Source organism: Hylaeus volcanicus, chromosome 1 (assembly GCF_026283585.1).
Source record: "Hylaeus volcanicus isolate JK05 chromosome 1, UHH_iyHylVolc1.0_haploid, whole genome shotgun sequence".
Classification (NCBI taxonomy): Eukaryota; Metazoa; Arthropoda; class Insecta; order Hymenoptera; family Colletidae; genus Hylaeus; species Hylaeus volcanicus.
In genome coordinates, this window is record NC_071976.1 from 7,260,478 (window position 1) to 7,286,075 (window position 25,598).

The 25,598-nt window shown below is 31.9% G+C and overlaps 6 protein-coding genes across 9 annotated transcripts in view; 3 read left to right on the forward strand and 3 right to left on the reverse strand.

Moving 5' to 3' along the window:
- The first annotated feature begins 687 nt into the window (after positions 1 to 687).
- LOC128874716 (dephospho-CoA kinase) lies at positions 688 to 3,050 on the forward strand. The gene is made up of 3 exons (XM_054119728.1): positions 688 to 947; positions 1,649 to 1,940; positions 2,029 to 3,050. The coding sequence occupies exons 1-3, from the start codon at positions 836 to 838 to the stop codon at positions 2,330 to 2,332; spliced, it is 708 nt and encodes a 235-aa protein (XP_053975703.1). The 5' UTR covers positions 688 to 835; the 3' UTR covers positions 2,333 to 3,050.
- A 1,095-nt stretch (positions 3,051 to 4,145) lies between these two features.
- On the reverse strand, positions 4,146 to 21,627 carry LOC128874665 (zinc finger CCCH domain-containing protein 10-like). Of its 3 annotated transcripts, none has more exons than XM_054119600.1 (6): positions 21,570 to 21,627; positions 21,339 to 21,447; positions 20,628 to 20,795; positions 7,094 to 7,688; positions 5,776 to 6,061; positions 4,146 to 5,691 (listed from the first exon to the last, which is right to left on the reverse strand). In XM_054119600.1, the coding sequence occupies exons 4-6, from the start codon at positions 7,612 to 7,614 to the stop codon at positions 5,221 to 5,223; spliced, it is 1,278 nt and encodes a 425-aa protein (XP_053975575.1). In that variant the 5' UTR covers positions 7,615 to 7,688; positions 20,628 to 20,795; positions 21,339 to 21,447; positions 21,570 to 21,627; the 3' UTR covers positions 4,146 to 5,220. The 3 variants fall into 3 exon arrangements, with proteins under 3 accessions (XP_053975575.1, XP_053975584.1, XP_053975592.1); XM_054119609.1 differs by having other exon boundaries at positions 21,542 to 21,625; XM_054119617.1 differs by lacking the exon at positions 21,570 to 21,627 and having other exon boundaries at positions 21,339 to 21,469.
- Positions 7,736 to 14,519, reverse strand: LOC128874575 (sarcolemmal membrane-associated protein). The gene has a single exon (XM_054119420.1). It carries the CDS (start codon positions 12,837 to 12,839, stop codon positions 10,497 to 10,499), a length of 2,343 nt encoding a protein of 780 aa, XP_053975395.1. The 5' UTR covers positions 12,840 to 14,519; the 3' UTR covers positions 7,736 to 10,496.
- Positions 16,434 to 18,064, forward strand: LOC128874711 (G patch domain-containing protein 11). Of its 2 annotated transcripts, none has more exons than XM_054119716.1 (3): positions 16,434 to 16,579; positions 17,145 to 17,447; positions 17,535 to 18,064. In XM_054119716.1, exons 2-3 carry the CDS (start codon positions 17,225 to 17,227, stop codon positions 18,059 to 18,061), a joined length of 750 nt encoding a protein of 249 aa, XP_053975691.1. In that variant the 5' UTR covers positions 16,434 to 16,579; positions 17,145 to 17,224; the 3' UTR covers positions 18,062 to 18,064. The 2 variants fall into 2 exon arrangements, with proteins under 2 accessions (XP_053975691.1, XP_053975680.1); XM_054119705.1 differs by lacking the exon at positions 16,434 to 16,579 and adding an exon at positions 16,682 to 17,068.
- LOC128874769 (partner of bursicon-like) lies at positions 18,520 to 25,329 on the forward strand. The gene is made up of 6 exons (XM_054119829.1): positions 18,520 to 18,655; positions 18,729 to 18,853; positions 18,927 to 19,080; positions 20,689 to 20,801; positions 21,351 to 21,476; positions 21,972 to 25,329. The coding sequence occupies exons 1-6, from the start codon at positions 18,535 to 18,537 to the stop codon at positions 22,119 to 22,121; spliced, it is 789 nt and encodes a 262-aa protein (XP_053975804.1). The 5' UTR covers positions 18,520 to 18,534; the 3' UTR covers positions 22,122 to 25,329.
- LOC128874537 (eukaryotic translation initiation factor 4 gamma 3-like) overlaps positions 24,137 to 25,598 on the reverse strand; it is a 33,801-nt gene continuing 32,339 nt past the window's right edge. Inside the window, exon 26 of the mRNA XM_054119359.1 lies at positions 24,137 to 25,552. Within this exon, the coding sequence (XP_053975334.1) occupies positions 25,338 to 25,552 (215 nt within the window). The 3' untranslated portion in view covers positions 24,137 to 25,337. The remainder of the gene's footprint in view (positions 25,553 to 25,598) is intronic.

Here is a 25,598-nt window from a genome sequence, read left to right on the forward strand (position 1 = left end):
GGAATTATTAGAATATTTTCGCTGTGTGGCGGGGAAAAGAATAGGCAGTCAGTAGTCCTTGCTTGTCGTAAGAGGCGACTAAAAGGGACTGGAGGGACCGCGGGTTATATCATTAGCCAATGTTTTTTTATTTTATTAAGCTTCGGACCAGTATTGATCCATAAGCTATTACAATTAGAGTTACAATTATGATTACGTTGAATATTGTAGAGTTATAGGTGTGTAGATAATAGTGCGTCCAAGTTTGTATTGAAAATAGTTCCCACTTTTACTGTAAGTTGGCGCCATCATCGCATTTATGTCGCAATCTAATGGTAATAGTAGGAACTATGTTACTTGAATCTTGGTCATTTTGTGAACGGTGTATAAATATTATTGTTAATAATATAAAATACAATATGTAACATACATATGACATTCTTAAATTCTAATAATTTCGTCAAATGAATTGCTACTATCTTCTAAAAATCGACTTTATACAAAATTAAATAAATGTAATAATATAGAAAATATTTGTAATTATAATAAATAATATTCTCAGTTACAATACTTACATTGTAAATCAAGAAAATGTATGTATTTATTTGAAATATATGATAAGAATTGTTAACCAATGAAATCGTCGTATGCTTTAACCTTTTATACAACATATACCTATCATCTGTGTGCAGTAGTATGTTAGTATATGACTGAAACCGTGCGGAATAAAATTTATTGTGGAAACCGTCATATCATGACTAATCTTAAATAGCACTGAATTTTACAATGCTAATAGCAGTTATAATGTTCACTTAATTATTAATACCAGTACCAATACACAACTAGACATTAAAAGATGTTTTTAGTGGGTTTGACAGGTGGAATAGCTACTGGAAAAAGTAGTGTTGCTGCTGTTTTTCGTGAACACGGTATACCTGTCATCGATGCCGATCAAATAGCACGGAAAGGTTAGGAATTAAATTAAATTATAATTATTACTAAAAACTACAATGTAACTTTTTTGTATCTGATAATATAGTTTTACTATACGACGATCTCAATATTTTTACTATGAAATTTTCTTATTTAGACTGAGAATGTTTAACCCTTTGCACTCGGATGTGTCCTCTGAAGGGACATAAGTCTAGCAAACTTTATTACTGATTATACATATCAAATTTTTCAAGAATGCATGTTTCCTTGAAGTTTCTCATGCAAATGGCCCGAAAAAGCAAATCAAAATACGGTATATGTATATACTGAGGTATATACAAAAACATATGAGTTAGTATTACATAGCAAAAAAAATGTTTGCAGAGTCAACACTTAAAAACTTGAAAGGAGCACTTATGTAAGAAAGGTAGGTGCATAAACATACTTTGTATGATATGGTGGATTTTGAAAAAATAAACAAGAAAGACTATTATAGTCATAAAGAAAGAAACATCTGTGTCCCCTAATGTCTAAAGATTAATATAAACTGAATATCATTAAGATAAATTACATAATTTCTAAATTATCTTACTTAGTATGACATAACTCCTATTTACACATTTTACAATGAGATGGCTCCAAGTGCAAAGGGTTATTTTGCTTTCATAGTATATCAATAAATATATATATATATAATAATATCAATTATTTTGAAAACATGGATTATATTTTGCAGTTGTAGAACCTGGAAAACCAGCATGGCACAAAATACAAAAAGAGTTTGGTCCAGATGTATTCTTAGATACAAAGGAACTAGATAGAATTAAACTTGGTGATTTAATATTTAATGATATAGAAAAAAGAAAAAAGTTGAACGCTATAACACATCCACATATATATAAAGAAATATACTGGCAAACATTCAAATATTTTCTACAAGGTCATCAATTTATAGTCATGGATTTGCCACTACTTTTTGAAACAGGGCACATGTTAAATTACTTGCATAAAATAATTGTTGTGACTTGGTATGATTATTTTTGTTTAGACAAAAGTATAAAAATTATACAGGATGTTGTATGAAGTATACAAAAAGTATATGTTATTTCATTTTAGCGAAGAGGATTTGCAATTACAACGACTTATCGAAAGGACAGGTATCACAGAAGCTAAAGCAAAACTAAGAATTGCTGCACAAATGCCCTTGGAGAAAAAAGCGGAAATGGCAAATTTTGTCATTGAAAATTCTAGTAGTGAACGTGATACTAGAGAACAAACTATTAAAGTCATTAATGTCTTAAAGTCTTCCAAATACCACTGGAAATTACGACTTTTAGTTGGACTTTGTTGTACCGTCTTATTAGCGGGTGTATACTGGCTGAAAAATAAAACTGTTCGTTCTTTACCGAGTACAGCATAAAACGAACTATTTACGGAATTTTATCAATTCACTTTGGGATCCAGTGTATAGCGCTTTATCGAATTTATGAATTTACCCATTTACGTACAGGAATAAATTACTTTAACATAATATATAATTACAATTAATAGTATTATTTTTTTAAATTTTCTTATATATATACTTTTTTTTTAAATAACCAATGAATTTTCTGTGATATAATACAGATACAAAACTTTATGTTTCAATGTTTTTATAAAATGCGTAACAGTTACATCAATATATGATACAAAGATTGTAATTAGCTTCTGGTTTATGTATTTCAATGAATAGAATGTCATTAATTGATCAATTTAAATGTGTCATACAAAACTTGTACAGAAAAAGATTTTTATTATCCTAATGTACGAATATGGAGACCATTAAAGTAATATAATGGGAGGTGGCAGAGCACTAGTCTTGTAAACCAGGGGTCGTTTTTCACAGGAGGCATCAATGTATTCATAAATAATATACTTAAGAATGGTGTGCTTTAGAACATGTCACATATAATGAAACCGATTGAAATCATTTAAACGATTAATGCATTTATAGTACAGTAAATGACAAAAATAGTTTTTATACATATGAAATATTAACATGTAAGGATTGAAAGCAATGGGACATTTGAAGATTGTATATTAGACGTACTGTTTGTTAATTATCGAAATGAAATGTATTATTAAAAAAACGAATAGAACTTTATTACACTAAATACCTAATCAATTCAATATTAAGATATAGCCACTGTTCGTGAAGAATTTAAGGTAATAAGGGCGGCATTTATCACTTTAATAAAGTGCTTATTAACATAAAGTTATGCATAAAAGATTATACATTTTATACGCATATATAAAATACATGGTACTTATTGCTCAATTTCTTATACTAATTACGCAAAGTATATACATATGTATGAAAAGGGCATCAAATACCGTTGGAGACACTTCGTCAGACGCCTCACAGTAATGTTAATGTGGTGCTGGCTACAAACACTGAGCATGAAGATCGAGAGAAAGGGGGTAGACTTTTTGGCAGCTGTGCGGAACCTGTGGAATTTATTAATATCGAGGGCAAATTGTGTATTAAAATTAATGGTTTATGGCATGTTGTTGAATAATTAGTCATCTCTTAACAAAAAACTTTTCGAAAATTAAGGCCATTAAATTAGGCACAACCGGACTTAGCAGCTCTGAATGATTCCTCAATCAAGGAAGAAAGTTTGGCAAAAACAATACTGCTGGAGTGGTTAGTGCCATAGAGACAGAGAAAGAGAGAAGTTAGATATACTTGTTGCTGACACAACAGTCACTGTGCAAGACTCTGAACAAGATGTCGGACGTAGTGTCGGGCTGTACAAACATATATTGGGATACAGCAAACCGAATATTTCAATAGCTTCCACGTGGGACTGGTTGGGATTTGAAAGCACCTAGATAATATTTTCAAATTAGCGACGTGCTTGGAGCTGGACGAGCAACAGATAGATTAGCAAATTGCCTATCGAGAAGAACTTGGGACAGCTGTGAGAGATTGAGCCGCATCGCATTACTCAAGCGTACTATAGAAGATGCATCTCTAACTAAGTTATGCTGATCTTCCATCCTACGTTAGTTGAGGAGGCTTTAAAATGCAACAGCTGCATGAAGCAGACCCCCAATTTTTTGAAGAGGTCAAGGTGGTACTAGACCCTTGTGGTGGTTATGGTGGTTTTGCGGAGTCTTATTCCACTGCATTGTCTCAGAAATCAGCGAAAACATATGCATATGTGTCAACCTGTGGCAAATAACATGACTTGAACAAATAGCTATACGTTTATTTGGTTTACAGGATGCACCTTACAAGTCTTTATTGTACCTGTTTCTTATATTTATTGATCAGTTTGAATCCGTAGTCATACGATTTGAATTCATCACGCGAACTCAAAATTTTTTACTTAAGTAAATTGTAAAAACACAAAAAACCGTAACAAGTACTTAATATGTTAAAATATCACTATTTTATAAAGATAATTAAATTATTTCTTAAAAATGGAAGTATAAAAATTTTGGTGACAAAACCAGGTAGCAGCGGTACTATTTACAAAACTGCGTACAGAACAGTCGCAAAGTTCACCACCATTTTCAAAGCAGCGGTAAACCTTAACTTTAAACTTTTAAGATATTTAATTTACATACTCCACCCTAATTTGTACTTATCTTAACATATTAGCCTAAACGAGTCATCACTTACCTATGTTTTTTTTAATTTACAGTTTTTTTTTGCATCCGATTATTATTTTAATGACACAAAAAATTATCTACAAAATTATTTGTATTTTCACGATACTAAGGTATCAAAAAAAATAGGAGAATATTATCAACCATTAACATGGTTTTAGATCAGTATTCTTATTAGTCTAAATCTATACACACTTTGGATATTTATTTTGTTGCATATATTAATATCGAAAAAATAATTACCCTTTCCAGGGTATATCACTAAAAGAAACGAAATTACTAGATTTAAAGGACTTCAATAAAGGCATTCCACTTAAACCATACTGCTGAAAAAACAGTTATGATCGTTACGTTTGTCCTGTACGATAATTTTTACGATTTCCTACATAAATATCTAGGATGTTGTGTTCGTTAATTAGTGTGATATTTTCAACGTTGCATTTCTCTAAAGAATATATTTTTGATCGACTCTAGATATATCTATTCTATGCGTTCACCACATATGCTTAAAGAATTAATAGAAATACGTTATTATCTTGAAAGACTGAATGCAGAAAACATTCGTTTGAATGTTTCAACGTTGCAGAAAACAAACGTTGACTTGTCTGTGAGATTAAGGTATCGTTTGACGTTCCCTTTCTCATATGTGACTTACTGCAACACGGGCCTAAGTTCTTGAGTCATAATAGGATAAGAAACCATTGGTGCAGTTGCACCAGATATCGAAAGAGGTAAACTGGCAGGTTGTTGTGTATTAGGTGGTTGTTGATTAGTCGCTTGCGGACCTGAACCGCTCATCGTAATCGTTTGTTGGGCCATTGTAACGATGGGTGGTGGTATAGATACTGGTGCCATCGAAACCGCTGCTATAGACACAGGTGCAACTGTGGCTATACTTACAGGGACAGTTGCAACACTTGCAGTTACCGTACGCAACGTTCCAGCAGCTACTGCTGCGTTGACCATTTGTTGAGGCGTTGGAGCTTGCGATGGTGGAACAGTATTGGTAATGGTAACTGCTGGAACTGTAACTGCTGTTACATTAGCAGTTCGTTTCCCTGACATTCTTAGCTGGGCATTTTGATCCAGAAGAAACTCGTTAGTTGCTGTTAAATCACTCACCTAAACGAGAATTTGAATGAGAATACAAACGTGTAAGTCATATGTTTGGAATAAATCAAAATGAAATCATAAAGGTAAACAAACTTGTTTCTTTAAGTCTTCTATCTTTTTCCTTAATAATGCATTCTCATCCTCTAATACAATTGCTCTGGCTTCGTTCCGCGGTATCACTGGATAATAATACCCTGAAGTGACCGGCTGTGCGGTATGTTGGCCGACGAGTGGCGAAGCTTCAAAATGAACAACAGTTTCACCAGAAACTATTCGTCTCTTTGGTTCGGGTGGACCTATGTAATCAGGAGGATGTGACGATGTGTTGAAGCTATTGTTTGGAACTAAGTTATGCTGATCTTCCATTTGCCAATGAAAGCTATAAACATACAAGACAATATTCACATTATACAGAGTGTTTCTTAATATGCATGCGCTTTTTGGAAAGTAAGATCTTGACATCAGTACGAATCGAAAAGTCCTTTACCAATTTTCGAACTGCGGCTTCGTTATCGAGATATAAACAATTGAAATTTGCTGGTTGATTTCCAGCGCGGGCAATTTCCAATCCCTATTAGCTGTTCGCGTAATCGTAACATGTACAGACCTACATAGGAGAAACATTCACCGAAGCACACTCACTGTTAGAAAATGACCTAAGAGCCGGCAGTGTCCACGTACTACCTGGCCTAGAGACTCCCAGGTCATTTTCAAGCAGTGAGTGTACATCGATGTGTATTTTTCCTGTGTGAGTACATACAGTGGCGAGCATATAAATAGGGAAAATGTTTTGTTAACATATAAGACGTTGTTCTGCAGTCCCGATTTGTATTTCTCCTTTAGTCTTTCAGAAGTACATTTCCTAAGCTTTACAATGCTGTATAGTTTTAATTATTAACGCCGTTAAAAAAAAAAAAAAAAAAAAAAAAAAAAAAAAAAAAAAAAAAAAAAAATATAAAATAAAAAAAAAAAAAAAAAAAAAAAAAAAAAAAAAAAAAAAAAAAAAAAAGTAGACTTGAAATAAGAACATTTTTGGAGAGCATCTAAATAGGGTTAGAGAGCATCTTAATTATAAAGTACAAGTAGTAATACCATATGTAAAGTGCAGTTAGGTATGAAAAATTAACGCTTCGTAAAATTTCTGAGCGTCTTAAAATCTCAATTAACGCTGATTCCTTATTTCAAGTCTACTATTTTTTTGTTATAAATTAAACGGCGTTAGTAATTAAAACTATACAGCATTGTAAAGCTTAGGAAATGTACTTCTGAAGTATGGAAAGACTAACGGAGAAATACCAATCGGGACTGCAGAACAACGTCTTATACGTGTAACAAAATATTTTCCCTATTTATATGCTCGCTACTGTACTGAAAAAGAATACTACAGAAAGAAAGCCTTCTATCTTCTTACTTCCTATCTTCCTCGTATCTGCGATTTTCCCCATTACTAGGACCATTGAAATTGTGTTGTGGTCTGGACACGTTATGATGAGAAGCCACGATCAAGTTGTGTTGCGGTTCCTCGCCTTTCCAATGTCTAAATTTGCAATTCGTTCTTTGACAGCTACCCTTGATGAAGTCTTTGCACATAGGGTACTCTGATTTCTCATTGGTGCTTTTCAGCCTGGTTAGAATATGAGCAGGCAGTTCTCCCGTCGCCCTGAAACGTTTCTCCTCGCTTTCTGTACAGTGAAGGAATTTACATCCAGGCCAATTACACATTCCGTTCTGGAAGTCATGACAAAATGTATACTCCTCCACAGGGTCGTCCTCGGATCGCTCGTGCAGATATTTGCAACGTTTGCCCCTGTGACACACGTTCCGTAGGAAATCTCTGCAAACGCGAGTGGGTGATGCATCTCCGCTCGCATTCAGCGCACCTGCTGCTTGCCCGCCTCTCGCGCTATCCGATGTTTTTTTCAGCTTCTTCATCGATGATACATTGCGATCATACCTCGTAAGTAATTCGTAATCGATCGTTATTAATCACACGTTGCGCGTGTGTGCTGCAAATATAAAAAAATGGTTAGTGGAGTATAAATACACATGAGAAAATCAAGGTATTTTACGTTACGTAAAGGAAAAACCGTATACAGAATGCAAAAAACAAGTAACGATCATGATTTTCAGGGATGAATCTACGCGTCAATCTCTTTGTTTAATTAATTTGATTAATTCTTAGATTTTTGTTATTCTTAATGTTACTATACATCCCAATCTGTCTTCCGATAAATTCTTTTTTTAAATAATCGGTAGTTTTTTTTTTATGTTCTTCCTACGAAAAATGATTGGAAGTACAGAACGCAATAAATTTAATAAATTTAATGCACTTTTACTCACTAATGAAACATATTAGACGGAAAACTATAATTAAAGAAACTGATAAATTTAGACCATATACCATTACTTGGATAAGTTTCGTATACATACTTTGTACTTATTCTTTTATTTTGTAAAAATATCGAAATACTGATTTTATCTTCAGCTTCAATATAAAGGAATCCATTAAAGCGTTTAATTACCAAGTGATAATATTTTCAATCAATTAAAATATATAAATTTACATTTGAAGTAAAAAGATCATCTTTTATTTTTTTTATTGCTATCCTGAATTTATCGTTAAGAAAAAGTCAGAAAATAACAGAGATAAATATTATAAAAAGTAGTGTTACACATTCCATGTAGTCGCTCTTATGGTCTGTCATTTTTTATCTCGCACTTTCTCTTACTCCTTAGTATTCTAAAATACAATATATAAATGGGAAACTATTGCAAATGCCAAGAACAAATTTCACACTTAACTTTTTTTCACTGTATACCATCAACGAATAAGCAAATAATTCTGTCGTCACTTTTTCTATCATTACTTCTATATAAAGTAATTTATGTTAATGTAAAAGGTACAATAAAATACATTCAAACCTGCAGGAGCATTTGCTTAAACGTTTAAAAATAATTCCATTCATTATTTCTATATGAAGTAATTTATGTTAATGTAAAAGGTACAATAAAATACATTCAAACCTACAGGAGCATTTGCTTAAACGTTTAAAAATAATTCCATTGTTCAAAAACCGTCATCACAAACTCACGCATCAATTACAGTCGGATTAAAATTAATTGACGCGCTGAAGGCCTCTTATCCGATTGTGAATTATGTCAGAGAGAACTTGTACGCTTGGAACACAGAGAGAACGTGCTTTATGCGAAACGTTAGCCAGTTGATTTTAACCCGACCATATTTAAGCACAGGTTTTCAGAGAAACTATAATAAAGAATTTCAGTTAAGTTAATTTTTATTTTTTTTTATATAATGACTATTACATGAGTAGTAAGATTATACCAACAATAGTTATGTACAGTATTAAGTTATTTATATAAACCTTCACGATCTTAATATAATTTCAATCTACCAAGAAAGTAACATCCATAAGCGGCAGGCCAATGTTCTTTTTTGGAAAATTGAATATACTTTATCGGTTTCGCATGTGATCATATTTATTACATTGAACAGGGCAGAAATAGATCGGGCAATGGCACTGTAACTAAACTAGTCAGAATTAAGAAAATACGGATAATTTTAGTTACATTCGTATAAAAAGAATCAATAGAAAAGTATAACTAGAGTTCATTTTTCGAAACACACATATCTAGGCCATTTCTGCAGAATCGCTAATATGTATACCAATTTTTCAATGACAATTTTACTCGAAACTTTCGCATAGATGAATCGTTACTTTTCCTTAACGTTTATTAGGTCGCTTGAATGGATATGCTTCTATTATTATGCTACCATTAAAGAGAAGAAGCCACGTACATAACAAAACAGGATTTCGAGAAATCATTAATAAAGTGTATAGAATATCAAACGTTATATCAACAAATTATCTTTATATGTACAAATCGTTCAATCGTCAAGTATGTTCAAATCGATCAATACTAACATTAAATAAATCATTTTATTAAACCGATGTCAACGTTGAATCGCCAAAAACAAAAACATTAATCGGAGCACGGTAATCCGACTTCATTTTTAACCTCATCGTATTATTTATTTTGAAAACAATTGTTATTAAACAAACATTAAAGAAACCAAATTAATCGATTTATGTCGTCAAAATATAAGTGATCCCCAATCTACAAAATAAATATTGAGTATTTATAATCTTAAAACAAATTCAGGAAGATACTGGACACATCAAAGGGGCTTTTTATAAAAATTGATCTTTGCATACAAATGTTAGTTGTAATTTATATAATAATACATTCGAGTCGTTGGACGTGCAGTGTTGGAAATGATTGCAAAGAATAACGACGTAAAGTGTGCAATATCGTAAATATAGATTAATACCATACTTTAAGATATGATATTAAGATTGGCAGCATGTTGAACATTTTACGTGGTATTGTCTATACTTCCTCTAATACATTTTCCCTAGCCTAAAATTTTGTTCTATGTACATATGTATTGCTATAAATTTCTGCTGTAATTTGATTTTGGTTCCTTGTTTGAGATGGTAACATGGTGTATACCTCTGCTTTACCTTTGTGATTTGTTAGAGAAGATTTCTGTGATCGATGTTTCAACAACAGTATGGGAAAAATATATACAATTCTTAATATATTTTGTTCATATAAAAATGTTTGAATTTCTGTTGAAACTACACACCACCATCTTTTCTTTCGCTTACTCGATATCTTTTAATAAACTATGTTTTAGAACTTTGTATTTTTATCATATTGCTACCAATAAAAAACAAAAGTACAATATTAATTAATAATAAACGTTATATACAAAAATCAAAAAAGAAACATTAAAATATTTTTTCTAAGAGCATCCATACTAATATAATTGCAATGGGTGCAACATAATGAATTGGTACAGCATAGGTTGTATTTAACAGATCACCGCATTGTGCTTTAAGACTTGTATACTTTTTCGACAGTTCTGCCTTTTCTTCGACGAATACATTGTACTTTTCCTTTAAAATAACTAGCTCTTCGTGAAGCTCTTGAGTTCTTTGAGATTCATTCTTGGCACAATAATATAATTCTTTTAATTTTCCAATAACTTCTTCGTGAGGTTCACAAATTAACCAATCCTTGAGATTTTCTAACTCCTTTTTGACTGCTTGCTGCGATTCTAAGTTGTCTTCAACTTTTAAAGAATCCAAAGATCCTATTAAAGTTTGCAATACGTATTCCCTTGTATGTAGATTTTGCTGTGTATCATTTTTAGATAACGGTTTTAATGTTTTAACATAGTCTCCTTCTAAATGTTTCTCTTCGCATTCCTCGCCTAATTGATTGCTGTCCTTGGCTGTTTCATCCTTCTTCTCATGCTGTTGAACTTCTGTAGAATCAGGTTCGATCAAAGACTTAGCATTGTTCATACTGTCAACATTAATTTCTGTTTCTTCGCTATCTTTTGCCTTTTGAGTGATTTGAGGATGACGAGCGACTTGCAATTGTCCTTCGCGTGCAAATCGAACTTCTAGTTCGCGTAGAGCGCAAATTTGTTCAACTACATCGTATGCAGGTTCTTCTTTTTTAACTTCTATAACAGATTTCTCGCTTGTATCGTCGCTGGTAATACTACATGTATCATCTGTTGCTTCTGAATTAGTTTCAGATTCTGAATTAATATCCGAATTATCTATATTTACATTTCCATTAACCATAGTTTTTCGAGATGGCGGTGGTAAAATATATTCTGTTATATTATCATTATTGAACGAATCGTCCAACTGTTCTTTGGAAAAGGGAATATCAGAATTTTTTAATTGATTTGAATCGATATCTTGCAAATTAATTTGATTATCCTGTTCGTCGTTCATATGACACCGAATAGACTCTGGATCAAGTATCATTTCATTTGCATACACAGAATGCATTGTATTAAGAATAGTATTAATAGCTTCGATGGGATTCCCTTCATATTTCGAGTCCATTATTTCGCTTGTTACCAACTTTGAATTCGTATCTTGCAAGATCTGCATTTTATTTTTCAAGGCAGTAACCAATTTATAGACATTAAGAGAATTTCGTTGGAAATTGCGTAATTTTACATGTAGATGGTTCTCAATTTTAAAACGATCTTCAAGTTTCTTCAAAAGTTCCTGTTTTTCTTGTTCTATGTGTTGTACCATATCTTTCATTTCTTCTTCGCTTTCTGTAAGTTTAGTAAATTTACTGCTCAATTCTTGAAGTTCTGTTTGAGTATACTTTGCTACATTGTGAAGACTTTGACATTCTTCTTCTGTTTCGCTCAACCGCCCTTCCAACTGAACTAACCTCTGAGATATTTCAAGTTTTTCCTGTAATACTTTTTGTAGTGCCTCCTTTGCTGCATTTTGGTATTCTGCCTTTTCTTCTTGAAGTTGTATTAATTCATTTCTGATTTTATCTTCTGTATAATTTTTGGAATAAACAGCCAATTGGCTTTCAATTGTTTCCACCCAAGATAGCAATTGATCCTCTGCTATTAATGCTTTCCATGATTCATTGGCAGCTTTGCGGGTATTTGATACAAGTTGTTGAAGATATCCTAACTTTGAGTAAAGTGCTTTCTCGCGCTTTGTAGCCTCTTGTATAACCTGATTCAACATATACAAATCCTCATAAGAAATATTCGACGATGCGACTGATGTACTAACACTAGCTTTAGCCTCCTTCCCATCTGGCAAATATAATTTTAATGTTGCGACTATACATCCGTGCGTAACTTTCTTTGTATTTTCTATCACGTCTACTCCAAATTGCACTATGTCACCCGAACATACCTCTTTAGGTGTTGATTCTACCCCAGCAGCACTGAGTCTCTGATTATTAACAAATGTTCCGTTACTACTACGCGTGTCTTGCAAGTAAAACTTTCCTCCAGAATACCATAGCAACGCATGGTTCCTGGATAATACTTTGCAATCAAAGATTGCATTATTCTGAGCTGCTCTAGCCCTTGCCACAGAACGACCGATTTTAACAGATTGTTCTAATGTCAATGTACGATCTTGAAAAGGATGAGAATTGTCACGACATATTAAGACACCTTTGGCTGTCATTTTGTTGTTCTGCACAGTGTTTACATTCAGGTTGGAATTATTCTGACTGGCAGGAAAACTGGCATTTTGTACCCTCCCACTATTGGCTACAACCATAGCCGATGAAATATCCAAAAGGTTGCAGGTTTTTCGGCGGACAGTTTAGAACACGTACAGAAAAGACATTAATTATTGACACACACGCGACAAAGGACCAATTCGAAAACTTTGGAAGGTCGCACTTTTAACTGTCATTGGACGAATTCGATGATCGTGTCGGTTTACGATCGAACAGCTATTATTCACGCCCGATCCTAGAATTTGGTCACGAGGACCGATTTAGATCGTTCAAGACGTGAGATTTATCGTAGAGAAACTTGATACGAGAATTCACATGTTTCCATGATAAAGAAAAAAAAAATTCCGTTGCTATTCCAACAGTCTTCTAATGTTCCCTTTCCTATTTGTCATAAAATTCTTCGTGGAAACAGAAGTTGCAGATACGTCGTGGTTGTCAATTAGTCAACTCCAGAACATTCCTTGGCTCTACGATCAGTTGATCCGAGTTTTCTTTAGAATGTAATTGGAGTGACTGGATTCTTCCGAACGCACTGGGAACAGCGAAAAGATATGTTTCTCTGCGCAAGTAGCGGTGAGTGTACGCTTTCACACTTTCGTCCTTCGCACCAGTTCGCTTGCACTTTGGAATCTTCGATGTTGCGTACAAGGAAGTTCATTAGAAACGGTGTTTAATATGCGGTACGTGATCGACGACACCCAAACGCGATAAATCAGCTACTGTTGTAATCGACTAGATAGATCAAGACCAAAAATATTCTTCTCGAACTACTGCATTACTGTACTGAGATACAAGTGGTCCACGTTCCTTTAACTCAATGCTTTCCAGTTCCGCGTTTCGCTGTTTATCGACCGGCGGCAGTATAGTCATCTATACGAATACAACGGTGTAGCAAATTTAAAGTAGGCATTTACTTGGGCGTGCTACATCGTGACAGATACTGATTTCGAGAAATCTATCAGATAAAGGACTTGATAGGGCAATTAAACTAGATCAAAATAAACGTAAAGTGACCCTTTGAAGACGGGCGTGGCAAATATGCTACAGTATACTTTGCTGTTTCGGCGTCAAAGGTAGTTCTATGTTACGTTTCAATAATAGAACCAGATCCGAATGTATTACTTGCTGATTAGAATTTAATTAAGGGGTTAGTCGCGGTCAGGAAAATGAAAACGGACACTTTCTTGTGTGGTTTTTTTTTTAAGGTTTTAAATAATAATTTTTATGAATGAAATGTAAATATATTACAAAGTACGTCTTAAAGAACTATAAAAGAATTTTTATTTTAAAAAAAAAAAAGGTTAATACATTTCGTCATAACAGGCGATGGCGTGGGTGGCTACTTGGTTTGTGGTGGGCAAGATTACATTAAACTGGTGCACCTGAAAACAAAACTAAAGGTAGATTTAGGAAATATATTAGACTAACGGGGTCCCTGATCGAAGGATTTTTTATTTTCTTATATACTTTTCTTTTTATTCTCTATTTAATCACTTAATTTTATAATGAAAATAGAACTTCAACTTTAAATGTACGTCACTTTGTTTTAAATTAATTTTTTCCAAAATCCTTCGATCAGGAACCCGTTAGTCTAATATATTCTTCAAATCTACCTTTATTTTTGTTTTCAGGTATACCGGTTTGAAGAAATCTTGCTCAACGCAAACAAAGTGGCCACCAACACCATCGCCTGTTATGATGAAATGAATTAACCTTTTTTTAAAACAAAAATTTGTTTACAGTTCTTTAATATATATATGTAACTGTGAGGTTATTAAAATAATCGTGCGTGAGTCTAGTATTTTTATATATATTTTAATGATTATGTAAAATAAAACTGTTACAGTGTAAAGCGCGCGAAGAGTATTTTTTCGACTGCGGAGTCCCGAAAGCAGCGAACAGGGCCGGCGTGATCTTTTGCGGGGCCTGAATTCACATTCAAATCCTACACTTAAATTTTACAACGCGGAATTATTTATTTACAAATGCTGTTACACATTATATATTGTTTATAAGATGAATATTAAATAATATTACTTTGATGATTTTTGTCACTCCTTTAAACTGAATCATCGCCAATAAAAAAATGTCTTGCATCTGTTAATGGTATCATCATTCCGTAAAAAGTTAATCAAAATTTTCGTAGACCGCGAGGCCCCTCAAAACGCGGGGCCAGGTTTCGGCGAACGCGTTGAACCTGCCTTGCGCCGGGCCTGGCAGCGAACGACTGACTCCTTCCGCAAATTCCACTACATTTATAGTAATCTTCGGAAAGGCGTTACTTTTCCGAAGATACAGGGGGTGGAATTTGTCACCGCCTTAATTTGGCGGGGATAGCCGATGACTTTTCGGGACTGGCAAAGGTGGTTGCCACATGTAGGCAATAAGGTGCTTTCGGGACCGCGCGGTCGGAAAGACCTTGGCGGTATATGGCTGGCAGAAGTTTTAAAAAAGAACACATTTTACGGAAACGATTTCTTAAGGATGTTAACATAATTTGCCGTCTTGCAAATCCCAGGTAGGTTTTATTACCTTAAAACCTAGCATCTGTAAGCGGTCAGTTTTACCCAGGGCCGACGCAAGGCAGGTTCAACGCGTTCGCCGGAACCCGGCCCCGCGGTCTACGAAAATTACTGAATTAAAAGGCACCGATTTTGATTAACTTTTTACAGACTGATGATACCATTAACAAATACAAGACATTCTTTTGGTAACGCTGATTAAATTGAAAGAAGTGACAAAAATCATCAAAGTATTATTATTTAGAATTCATCTTATAAAAAATATATAGCATTTGTAAATAAATAATTCCGCGTTGTAAAATTTAAGTGTAGGATTTGAATGTGAATTCAGGCCCCGCAAAAGGTCATGCCGGCCCTGGTTTTACCCTCGCGCGTCTGCAAACCATATACCGCTATATACAGGGTGTCCCAAAAATGTTGTAACACCTTGAAAGAGGCGGTTCGGGAGGTGATTTGAAACAACTTTTTCCTTAGCGAAAATGTTGTCCGAGGTTTCGCTAAGGAGACATTAAGCGAAAATCCCGTCCTATCGTGATAGGACAAACAATTACTCATAAAGACACTTTTTCAATTAAATAGAAAAATATTGTACATAAAAGTAAATTAAACAATACATAAAACAATTGTATACAATTTATATATTGGATGTAAGAACTGTCCACAAAAGATTAGTGTTAACCATAATATAAAATATCAATCTTTAATCATCTTTTTGATAAATAACTTTAATTACGATTAGAGTTTCCGTAGTTGCTCCCAATTTTTCGTTAAATCATTTAAGCTTTACTGTATTTACTTCTATTTGTCTCTGAGCAAGACCCACAACAGGATTGAAAACTTTTTGAATGAATAAATGATCAATGTCTATAAACATGATTATGACCATTTACAGCCGATTATACGCAATGAAATAGATATAAGGATTTAAGATACAGTTCGCGATAAACTAATAAAGATAAATCAAACTTTATGCGAAATTATTAAGCTCCGATTATTTATATATTTATGTAATGACGTTACGAGCCAATTCCTTAACAGTTCAGTTAATAAAATTTAACACAAGAGCTATAAAAAAAATTCATTTCCTTGTAGATATTAATGGACATCGTTGCATGCGTCGTTGAGCCCAGATACCTTGCAAAAGAGTGTAATAATATCGATATAAAAAAAGCGGTCTTTCAGAAGTTATCCTGTATTGAAAACACAGTATAAAGGAGCCTTTGTACAATATATATTCGTTATAATATTAATACTTGGTTAAGTATTGTTCAATAAAACGTATGGTTTGTAAATAGAATTATCTCTTTACCATAAATGTTTCGTAATTATTATAATCTTATAGATGCCTCTTTTTATATGATTTAAAATTATTCTTACTCGATTTATATACGCAAATTGACATTTAAATAAATTTGGATGACAACTGTTGCATAAATATTGAAAGAAATCGATATTTTAAACAGAATTCGTAAGTACCTTCGTGTATCATACTTCAACTGTTCTTATATGAAAACATACGAAGGTCAATGTTTTTCAAACAACTTACTGTATATGGCGACATTCAATATAACCTAAAAAAATAACGTAGTGAACTTCATCGTAGTTTATGCATGTTGTCATTTAAAGAAAATAAGTACAAAAACTTTTGGTATTAATCTAACCTCCCATTGGGTATTATTCGTACGTTACGATTTCATAATACTATCGAAGAAAATATTAAAGGAATTCAATAATCTTATTAATGTGTATGTTACTTTGTATCTGCAAGCATTACTTATGCATATTTTCTAATTGTATTAATACGTATTTGTAACTATACAGGTACTTTGTTCCCATATCTAAATAATCACATCACTAATAACAACATCAAGTTTATCAGCAATTAGAAAGGACAAGGGAAAATGTCAGATGACGAAGATTACATGTCTGATAAATTTTTGCTAGGAATTGAGAAATGTAGTTCATCCAGTCTCATACATAAACACGCAGACAGAAGGAAATTTGAACTTATGAAAAAAAAGACTGAAGTTGATGCTAATTTGAGAGAAAAGAGTTCTGTAAAATATATTGAACAACAAAAAAGGGAAGAAGGTTTATCTTCTGCAATTACAAGTACTAATAAAGGTTTGGCATTAAATACTTTTTATAATATAATTATATGTACATACGCATATTTCTCATATGTTATTTCATACTTTATTTTGTTTTTAGGCTTTGAATTGCTTATGAAAATGGGATATAAGCCAGGTCACGGTATAGGTAAAACAGAATCAGGAATAACTGAACCAATTGGTGTTGAAGTGAAATTAAACAGACACGGTATAGGAAAGGGCATTAAGAGAAAAGAAATAGATAGTAAAAGTAGTTTGACTAGCGATAAACTAAATAATAAAAATATGAAGGATTTTCGTGGTAGAATTGCACAGAAAAAAGCAGAGCAACTATTGAGAGCAGATCTCAGGAAAAGTCAAAAAGTTTGTGAAGAATTGGATTTGCAATCAAAAATAGAAAAACCTATGGAAGCATGGTTTTGGTTGCCTCAAGAAACTGAAGATGATAGCGATACTGAAGAAACTGAAGAAATTGAAGAAGAATCTCCCCCTGAGACTGAACAATTGGAAATTCTTACAAAGTACTTAAGAGATAAACATTTTTACTGTATTTGGTGTGGAGTAGCATATCATAGTGAAGATGACTTAGGAAATAATTGTCCTGGAAATACAAGAGACGATCACTAAATATAAATATGAAGATTTGTTTAAATTAAATAAAAAAAAGTATATTGTAAATTTGACTACCATATTGTTACTTATATTACTTATTTTAACCACGCTATAAGAAACCGTACATGAATTAAGGATCTAAGTAACATTAGTCATGTTTCTCTAGTACAATCACCCACTGTGCATTGAGACATACAAAACCCATTAGAGTCATAATGCAAAATACTGAAAAAGTAAATGTCCTAAGCTGGAAAAAATCCGATAGTGTACAATGTAAAAGCAGGGGGAAGTTATCCTGGTTCAGCTAGGCTATTATATCCTAGCAGGAGTTCAGCACCCCAAGTTCTTACATGTAGGAGGGAAAGCTACCTATAAAAGCATCTGTTTCATTTTCTGTTCTTCCATTTCAGTCAAGATCCTTGACCACACCTGTACCATATTAGAAAAAGACTAAGCAAAAAAAAAACTATTTAAACAAGATTGTTACAATGTTTATGCTAATAATATTTCTCTTGTCGTCCACATTCATTTTCACTAGCAACACAATTGCTCAAATAATAGATGATGAGAGTTGCGAAACATTACAATCAGAAGTACATATTACAAAAGGTATGATTTTTTTATTTTAATTTATTGTTGCATTTTGTATTTAAAATATATTTAAAAACAAAATTTTCTTTAGACGAATACGACGAAATAGGACGTTTGAAAAGAACATGCAGCGGAGATATACCTGTCACAAAATGTGAAGGTTTTTGCAGTTCTCAGGTGCAACCAAGTGTCGCGAGTACTACAGGATTCTCAAAGGCGAGCACATACTTCCAATGAAAGTAACAGTTTTAACAAAATGTATGGAACTATAAGTTTATCTTTTCAACAGGAATGCTATTGTTGTCGTGAAAGCTATTTGAAGGAAAGGCTTATCACTTTACACCATTGTTATGATGCAGATGGAATAAAATTACTGAACGAAGAAGATAGAATAATGGAAATTAAAATACGAGAACCAGCAGAATGTAAATGCATTAAATGTGGTGATATATCTCGATAAACATAATGAAAATAAATTAAGTACATGGCATTGTGAATTAAATTATATAATAAAAATGATATCATTTCAAATAAAAATGGAAATATAAAATGAATCTCGAAATAATTCATTTGCCCTTTCTCCTCGTACTTTTAGAAAGTATAACGAAATATAAATTAATGTTTTATTTAATTAAATTGAAATTTTCCGATTTCGTCAAACATTCCGAATATGTATAATAACCTAGATAATTTAATGCATTATACATATATTAAAAATGATTAATGTTTGATATTTAAAGTATAACTTTATATAACAATTTTCTATTGTAGATAAAAAACTGTTTAAAACGTAGGTATATGAAACGAAATCATATTTTTATATGAAAAACAATGAAATAATGAAAAAAATTCAGAATACGACTATATCAAAATTAAGTGTTAATTTTAAGAGATAGCTGATATTAAAAAGATTAAATTAATAAACGTATCAATAGGTTGAGATATCAACAAATTATATGATAAACAATACACTACAAACATACAAGTAGTATGTGAGGTTTTGCTATATTCTTAAATAATGGAAAAAATTAAAAATGAAAGAAACTCAACTAATAAGTTATTGATAGTAAATATTTTATACTATGTGAAAGCACAATATACTTATAATTATATGCATCTTATACGTATGACCTTACTACTTGCACCTTATATTTTATTTTGTGTATCTGAATTTTAATGTTAGTTAGTTATAGTTTATTCTCTTTGCGGAGTATATCTGAATTTTAATGTAAAACGAACATTTTGTCAAGAACTATTACATTTTCAATAAAAAAATTATTATAATAATCGCAACTTTGATAACAATGATGAAGAATATCCATAATGATGTTTAAATAATTAGTTCCCCTACAGGAGTTTGAAAGTTTTAGTATTTTATGATGTTTGTGAATTGTTTATATTGTTAGATTTCTGAACATCGCAACAGCAGTTTAATGTTAAATTTTTAAACATGTATAAAAATAATGGACTGATGTTGTGTAACATATATTTTATGAATATATAATGAAGGTTTATAGGAACAGTTTATAATAAAAATTGTGAAAATTTATAAAAAAGAAAGTACATATTTTATGTACATAAGATATAATAGTATTATTATTTAAAAAGTAAAGAATACAGAACTACAATGTTCGTGACCACTTAAATGAAAATAGAAGACTAAGAACATTTCTGATATGTTTTTATGTACTCGGTTCCTTCCCTGCTGCTATTAACATAAGCATCGGAAAGGAAGGGAGAGAACATGGCCACCTATAGAGTATAAAAGGGTGCAATGTGAAATCTATAAGCACAGTGAAGTATTAGATCTGGAAGGGAATGTATCGTGCTAAAGCTATGTTCCTGTATCGTATTGGTAAATAAAAAATTATGTATTAATATGACTATTACAACAAAAACAGTATCATATTTAAATTTGAACTATGTAAATGAAATATATTATACTAAAATATTAAATATATATAAATGTTTGTATAATTGTGTTACTTACGGTGCAGTGAGCGTTGGTCTTTTAATATGCCTCCTAAATGGAACCGTAAAGGCAATTGTAGGTGTTGACGAATGTCAGGCGACTCCAGTCATTCACTTTTTGCAATACCCAGGATGTGTCCCAAAACCAATTCCTAGTTATGCATGTAGAGGACGCTGCAGTAGTTACCTACAGGTGAAATATAATATAAACATAATACTTATGACATAATGCATCTATAAACATATATATTAAATTAACTATGAATTTTCTAATGTAAATTATATAGCATTTCTACAATTATAAAAATTTGGTTATAATATACAATAAAATCTTCAATGAAGTTTTACTTTTTACTTATTTAGAATAAGTAAAAATACATCACTTTATCTAGTTTCAATATATTTTCTAAAACAATTTAAATTAGTGTAAAAACTTAAAAATATTATTTTCAAATGCTTTGTTTATGAAGCTTTATTCTTATAATTGTGTAATTTTAAGTAATAGAAACCAAGCGTTGTCACATACTTGAGTTACGACACATAAGTAGAGTTTTATAAATATCTTTTCTTATTTTTTATCTAATTTATTACAATTATAAATATAAAGTTAAACATTAATTTTATTACATCCATGTTTGTAAATGCCACTATACATTGCATAGAATGTTGACTCGGTGTATTCAGAATAAAACTTCAAAACTAACGCATAAAAATAACAATTTAATCTTACTTGTTTCTACAGGTGTCTGGATCAAAAATTTGGCAAATGGAGAGGAGCTGTATGTGTTGTCAAGAAAGCGGCGAGAGAGAGGCCAGTGTATCCCTATTTTGTCCAAGGGCTAAACCAGGCGAGAAAAAATTCCGAAAGGTTAGGTCACTGTCCCAAATTGATCATAATATGTGTTACAGATTGAATTAATATAAAAAACTAACAAAGCATCGGCCAGTTAATCACTCTTACATGAAAATCAAGAGTAAAGCTCCTGACACCACGAGTTTTCCGCAGCCATATTGTTTTTGTCTAACCGACCAGTAGGAAGCGCGTAAGAAAATGAATATCGCGCGTAATTTAAATTCAATTATTCGAATCGTGTTCGAGTCGAAAAGTGTTTAATTAAACGTACAAACTAAAGTATACAAACTACCTATGTTCAAGAACTGTTCAATTGAACGAATGTTCCGAATAAATCGCACTATAATACAGTTTCTATTAATCAACTTCTATTCTAATAAAATTTTCTCTATCTTTGGATGTAGTTACTATTCTCAATATTTTTTATGTTTGGTATTATAAATTAATTTTGTTAGGTTATCAATTTGTAAATATATAAATATATATATAATAAGATGAATTAATTTATAGGTAATTACCAAGGCGCCTTTAGAGTGTATGTGTAGACCATGCACCAGTGTAGAAGAATACGCAATCATTCCTCAAGAGATTGCTGGATTTGCTGATGAAGGTCCGTTTACGACTTCAGCACATTTCAGGAGATCATCCGATTTGCAGTAACTCTTTCGTCTAATTTCATGCTGAAAATGTCAAACGAAAATAAAAACTTGAAAAGATGAAGAAATTTATTTGAACGGTATAAAAGTTGTAAACATCAGAAACATTCTAAAAGTACAGACAAACTGCAAATATAAAATACATGAACTAAAAAATAAACATAGTATTCAATGTTATTACGTTAATGTAAACCAATTTTTAAATCTTTGTCGCGTATAATTCTAACACATAAAAACTGTGTTTGACAGTAATATTTGCATCTAGTATCCTCAAAAATAAAAAAAAAATTAATAATTATTTAAGAAAGTATTGAAAAAGTTTACTAACGTTTTGGTGGATATACATCAGAAGCCTTATTACTTTGTTATAAATAATTTCAATTATATTACATACATATAAAATAACTACATTGTATTAAATATACAATATAGGATATACTACGCATATTTAGTGTTTCAAAAATGCGTATTCATGTAATACAGTACCATTATAATTATTGCATCTTAACATTATGTTGTAAATCATTACATCTTGTCAAGTATACATTATCTACAATCTTTTAAATTTCAAGTGCATCAGATATTAACGTTTATTTTTTAAATCAGTTTCATTCAAAATTGTATGTATATACTTTATTCGTTATTGTAGGTATTTCGTTTATAGTTATGTTGACAATATACGAATTGGTATTACAAAAAAATATACATATGACTAATTCAGTGAAAGTTTCTCTTCGGCGTTATGATCGATGCATCTAGACAGGCATATATTCAAGAAAATAATCAACAACGGTTTGACATGGAGTTCTTTTTTATTTTTTTTCGTATAGATATGATTTATCATAGAGTGTACGAGTGTATCTGTGTATTGTGTTTTGGAGTTTTTAGTGATATTTTATTTATATTATGTATATGTATATTAATGTAAACGTAAGCACACGCAGGTATATGTATAAACACTTTATACATGCGTGTTCATACGCGAATTGTCGGCACAATACGCCGCATGCACGTGCAATGTTTCAAGAAGACAGCATAACAAAGCCATTCTTCTCTTTTATCTCTGCATCTGTTCAATTCTCACTTACAATATTTATTTAATAAATATTTACAGTGATTATTTTTTTTTTACTGCGACTCACTTAACTTGTTTCCAACAACGTTTTTTTTTCTTTTAATTTTAATCATATATAAATTATTGTAATTTTATATATTTACTGTTTTTTTGAGTGCATTTCGCGTTTTATCTCGTCGAATGATACATTCTACTGTTGCATAGTAGAATAAGAACCTTCAAGGAGACAAATATTATGGATCATTGCTCTTAGATGTATTTCGTATTTTTCGCACTCATTTTACTTCATGTATATTTCGCTTTTACAGTGTGAAAAAATTAGTAGTAAGGTTTACTTAATTCTTTATTTTTTTACTCTCCCTCCTTACTTTTTCTTGTTTTCTTTCATTTTGTTTCGTCCTATAAACTATATGCAAACAAAATTTTCTACGTTTCAATTATGTGATTTAATTGATCAAAATTAAAGTTTAATCATTAAACAGGTTTTATTTTCTAACGATTTTTAAATTATTTTAAGATAACCGAACATAACTATGCATTTGGAATGCAATAGATTGAATACTAAAAGTACACGAAGCGATAAAGTAACGAGGGTATAATGAAACTATAAAGAAATTGCGACGATGAAGGGAATCTTGTATCAAAAGGACAACGTACGACTTCTTTCATTAGTAAGAATGTATAATTTTGAAAGTGTATATTGTGTGTATGCACATATATACCGACACACAAATATAAATATACGTGTATGCATATAAACAGAGACGAATGCGAACATGGTAACCTTTTATCCCTTCAGCAACATGCAATTCGTAAGAAGCATAAATGGCAAACTTGGCTAGTAAATCTAGCATTTATAAAGGACTAAATAATAATACCTACATTTAAAATAACCGAGTACAAGTCCACATTTTCGGTATCAAACAATAATTACAATTTCTTAAATAAGGAGAGTATATTTAGTAACATCAGAAATGTTAGACAAAATCAATGTAAAATTCTCTTCTAGAGTTAAATAAAAATAATTTTTCATAATAACTGCACTCAAATCTACTTATTTCCCTTTTATATATATTGTAGTATATTCAAAGGAAATGGTATTTTTCACACTGTACTTTAAATTAGTATAACAATTTTATACAATTTGCTACGGCACCTGCCACCTGAATACATGCAGACATTCCATCCCACGCACTATAATCTGTTCTCTCAATGATTATAAATAACTAGTGTTAAAAAATAGTAGCGCCTTAATATGCACACCATTTGTATCCTTCCGTTTCCTAATTTCAACATATTCTACACTACGAACCCTAGTTTCGTAATGTTATGTTACACATTTCACTCTCATTCTTTCTTAGTTACGAACGGTTTTTTCTTACAGTAGAATACATTGTAAGTTCGCAAAGATATAAATTAGTAATTCTGTTATATTCGTTATAATAATAGGAAGAACCGCCGCCCTTGTATCAGACTTGGTTATCAATAGTTTCCTTCTGCTTATTTTTTAAATTTAATTTACTTAAAATGGACCTACTTATACACATCTGCGTTCGGCAATTTGTTAACTAAACCGTACAGCAAAACGCTTCAGTTGCTCTATGATATCGCTCAGTGAAATTGAAAGTAGCATTTCTCGATCTTCCGAGATCATGCATGAAAAAAAAAATCATAAGTTTCAGTTCTATTGGGCGATTCACAAGCTGTAGTGACATTCCGCAAGACATAAGATATACGATAATATTCTCGAGTTGTTTTTTTTTTTTTGCTTTATTTAAACTTTAAATCATTTCAATGAATTATATATAATAATTATCTTGTATTTACTTTTGTATCATTATTAATAATTAATCTTTATCTTCATTATGTATAATAGCGGCCTTCGGTCATTGTGTTTTCCTTTTTTATATGACAACCTTATTTATTATCTTCCACTTCTTGTTCTTCAAAGTTCTAGACTATATTACATACACCCGCGCACTACTATCACACCATTGTTTTCTTCAATATATACCACATTTTTCCTTAAAGGAAAAAAAAAGACAAAAAAACTGCAATTTGATCTCACTTCGCGTATCTTTTTTTGACGAGGGAACGTATATTTAAGTCTTTAAACAGACGATAATGTACTCGATCACGGTATCGTCAACAACGGTCTTGGTTCACATCAGTTGATACGTCTTCTACACTGGAAGCATCATCAACTTCTTGTAAGCCAGTGAAAAACGATGTTAACGCCATCGTTGCAATACCATGCCACTCGCGTTGAGCTGGCTCGGGGCTATCTTTCCACGTCAGGAACGCGTCGCTTGAAATTATATTATAGTCCGACAAGCTTGTCATAATTTCAAAGAGAATCCCTGTGACATAAAAACAACATGATATAGTGGGTAACTTGTGTGGAAA

What these genes read in the sequence shown, in the direction of transcription:
- LOC128874769 (XM_054119829.1), top strand. Translation starts at nt 18,535, where the DNA reads ATGTTTATGCTAATAATATTTCTCTTGTCGTCCACATTCATTTTCACT. An exon ending in GTACTACAGGATTCTCAAAG is followed by an intron (nt 18,854 to 18,926) that starts GCGAGCACATAC and finishes TCTTTTCAACAG; the next exon opens with GAATGCTATTGTTGTCGTGA. An exon ending in GCTGCAGTAGTTACCTACAG is followed by an intron (nt 20,802 to 21,350) that starts GTGAAATATAAT and finishes TTGTTTCTACAG; the next exon opens with GTGTCTGGATCAAAAATTTG.
- LOC128874711 (XM_054119716.1), top strand. Translation starts at nt 17,225, where the DNA reads ATGTCAGATGACGAAGATTACATGTCTGATAAATTTTTGCTAGGAATT. An exon ending in AATTACAAGTACTAATAAAG is followed by an intron (nt 17,448 to 17,534) that starts GTTTGGCATTAA and finishes TTTTGTTTTTAG; the next exon opens with GCTTTGAATTGCTTATGAAA.
- LOC128874716 (XM_054119728.1), top strand. Translation starts at nt 836, where the DNA reads ATGTTTTTAGTGGGTTTGACAGGTGGAATAGCTACTGGAAAAAGTAGT. An exon ending in CGATCAAATAGCACGGAAAG is followed by an intron (nt 948 to 1,648) that starts GTTAGGAATTAA and finishes TATATTTTGCAG; the next exon opens with TTGTAGAACCTGGAAAACCA. An exon ending in AAAATAATTGTTGTGACTTG is followed by an intron (nt 1,941 to 2,028) that starts GTATGATTATTT and finishes ATTTCATTTTAG; the next exon opens with CGAAGAGGATTTGCAATTAC.
- LOC128874665 (XM_054119600.1), bottom strand. Translation starts at nt 7,614, where the DNA reads ATGAAGAAGCTGAAAAAAACATCGGATAGCGCGAGAGGCGGGCAAGCA. An exon ending in AGATACGAGGAAGATAGGAA is followed by an intron (nt 6,062 to 7,093) that starts GTAAGAAGATAG and finishes GTATGTTTATAG; the next exon opens with CTTTCATTGGCAAATGGAAG. An exon ending in TAGAAGACTTAAAGAAACAA is followed by an intron (nt 5,692 to 5,775) that starts GTTTGTTTACCT and finishes ATTCTCGTTTAG; the next exon opens with GTGAGTGATTTAACAGCAAC.
- LOC128874575 (XM_054119420.1), bottom strand. Translation starts at nt 12,839, where the DNA reads ATGGTTGTAGCCAATAGTGGGAGGGTACAAAATGCCAGTTTTCCTGCC.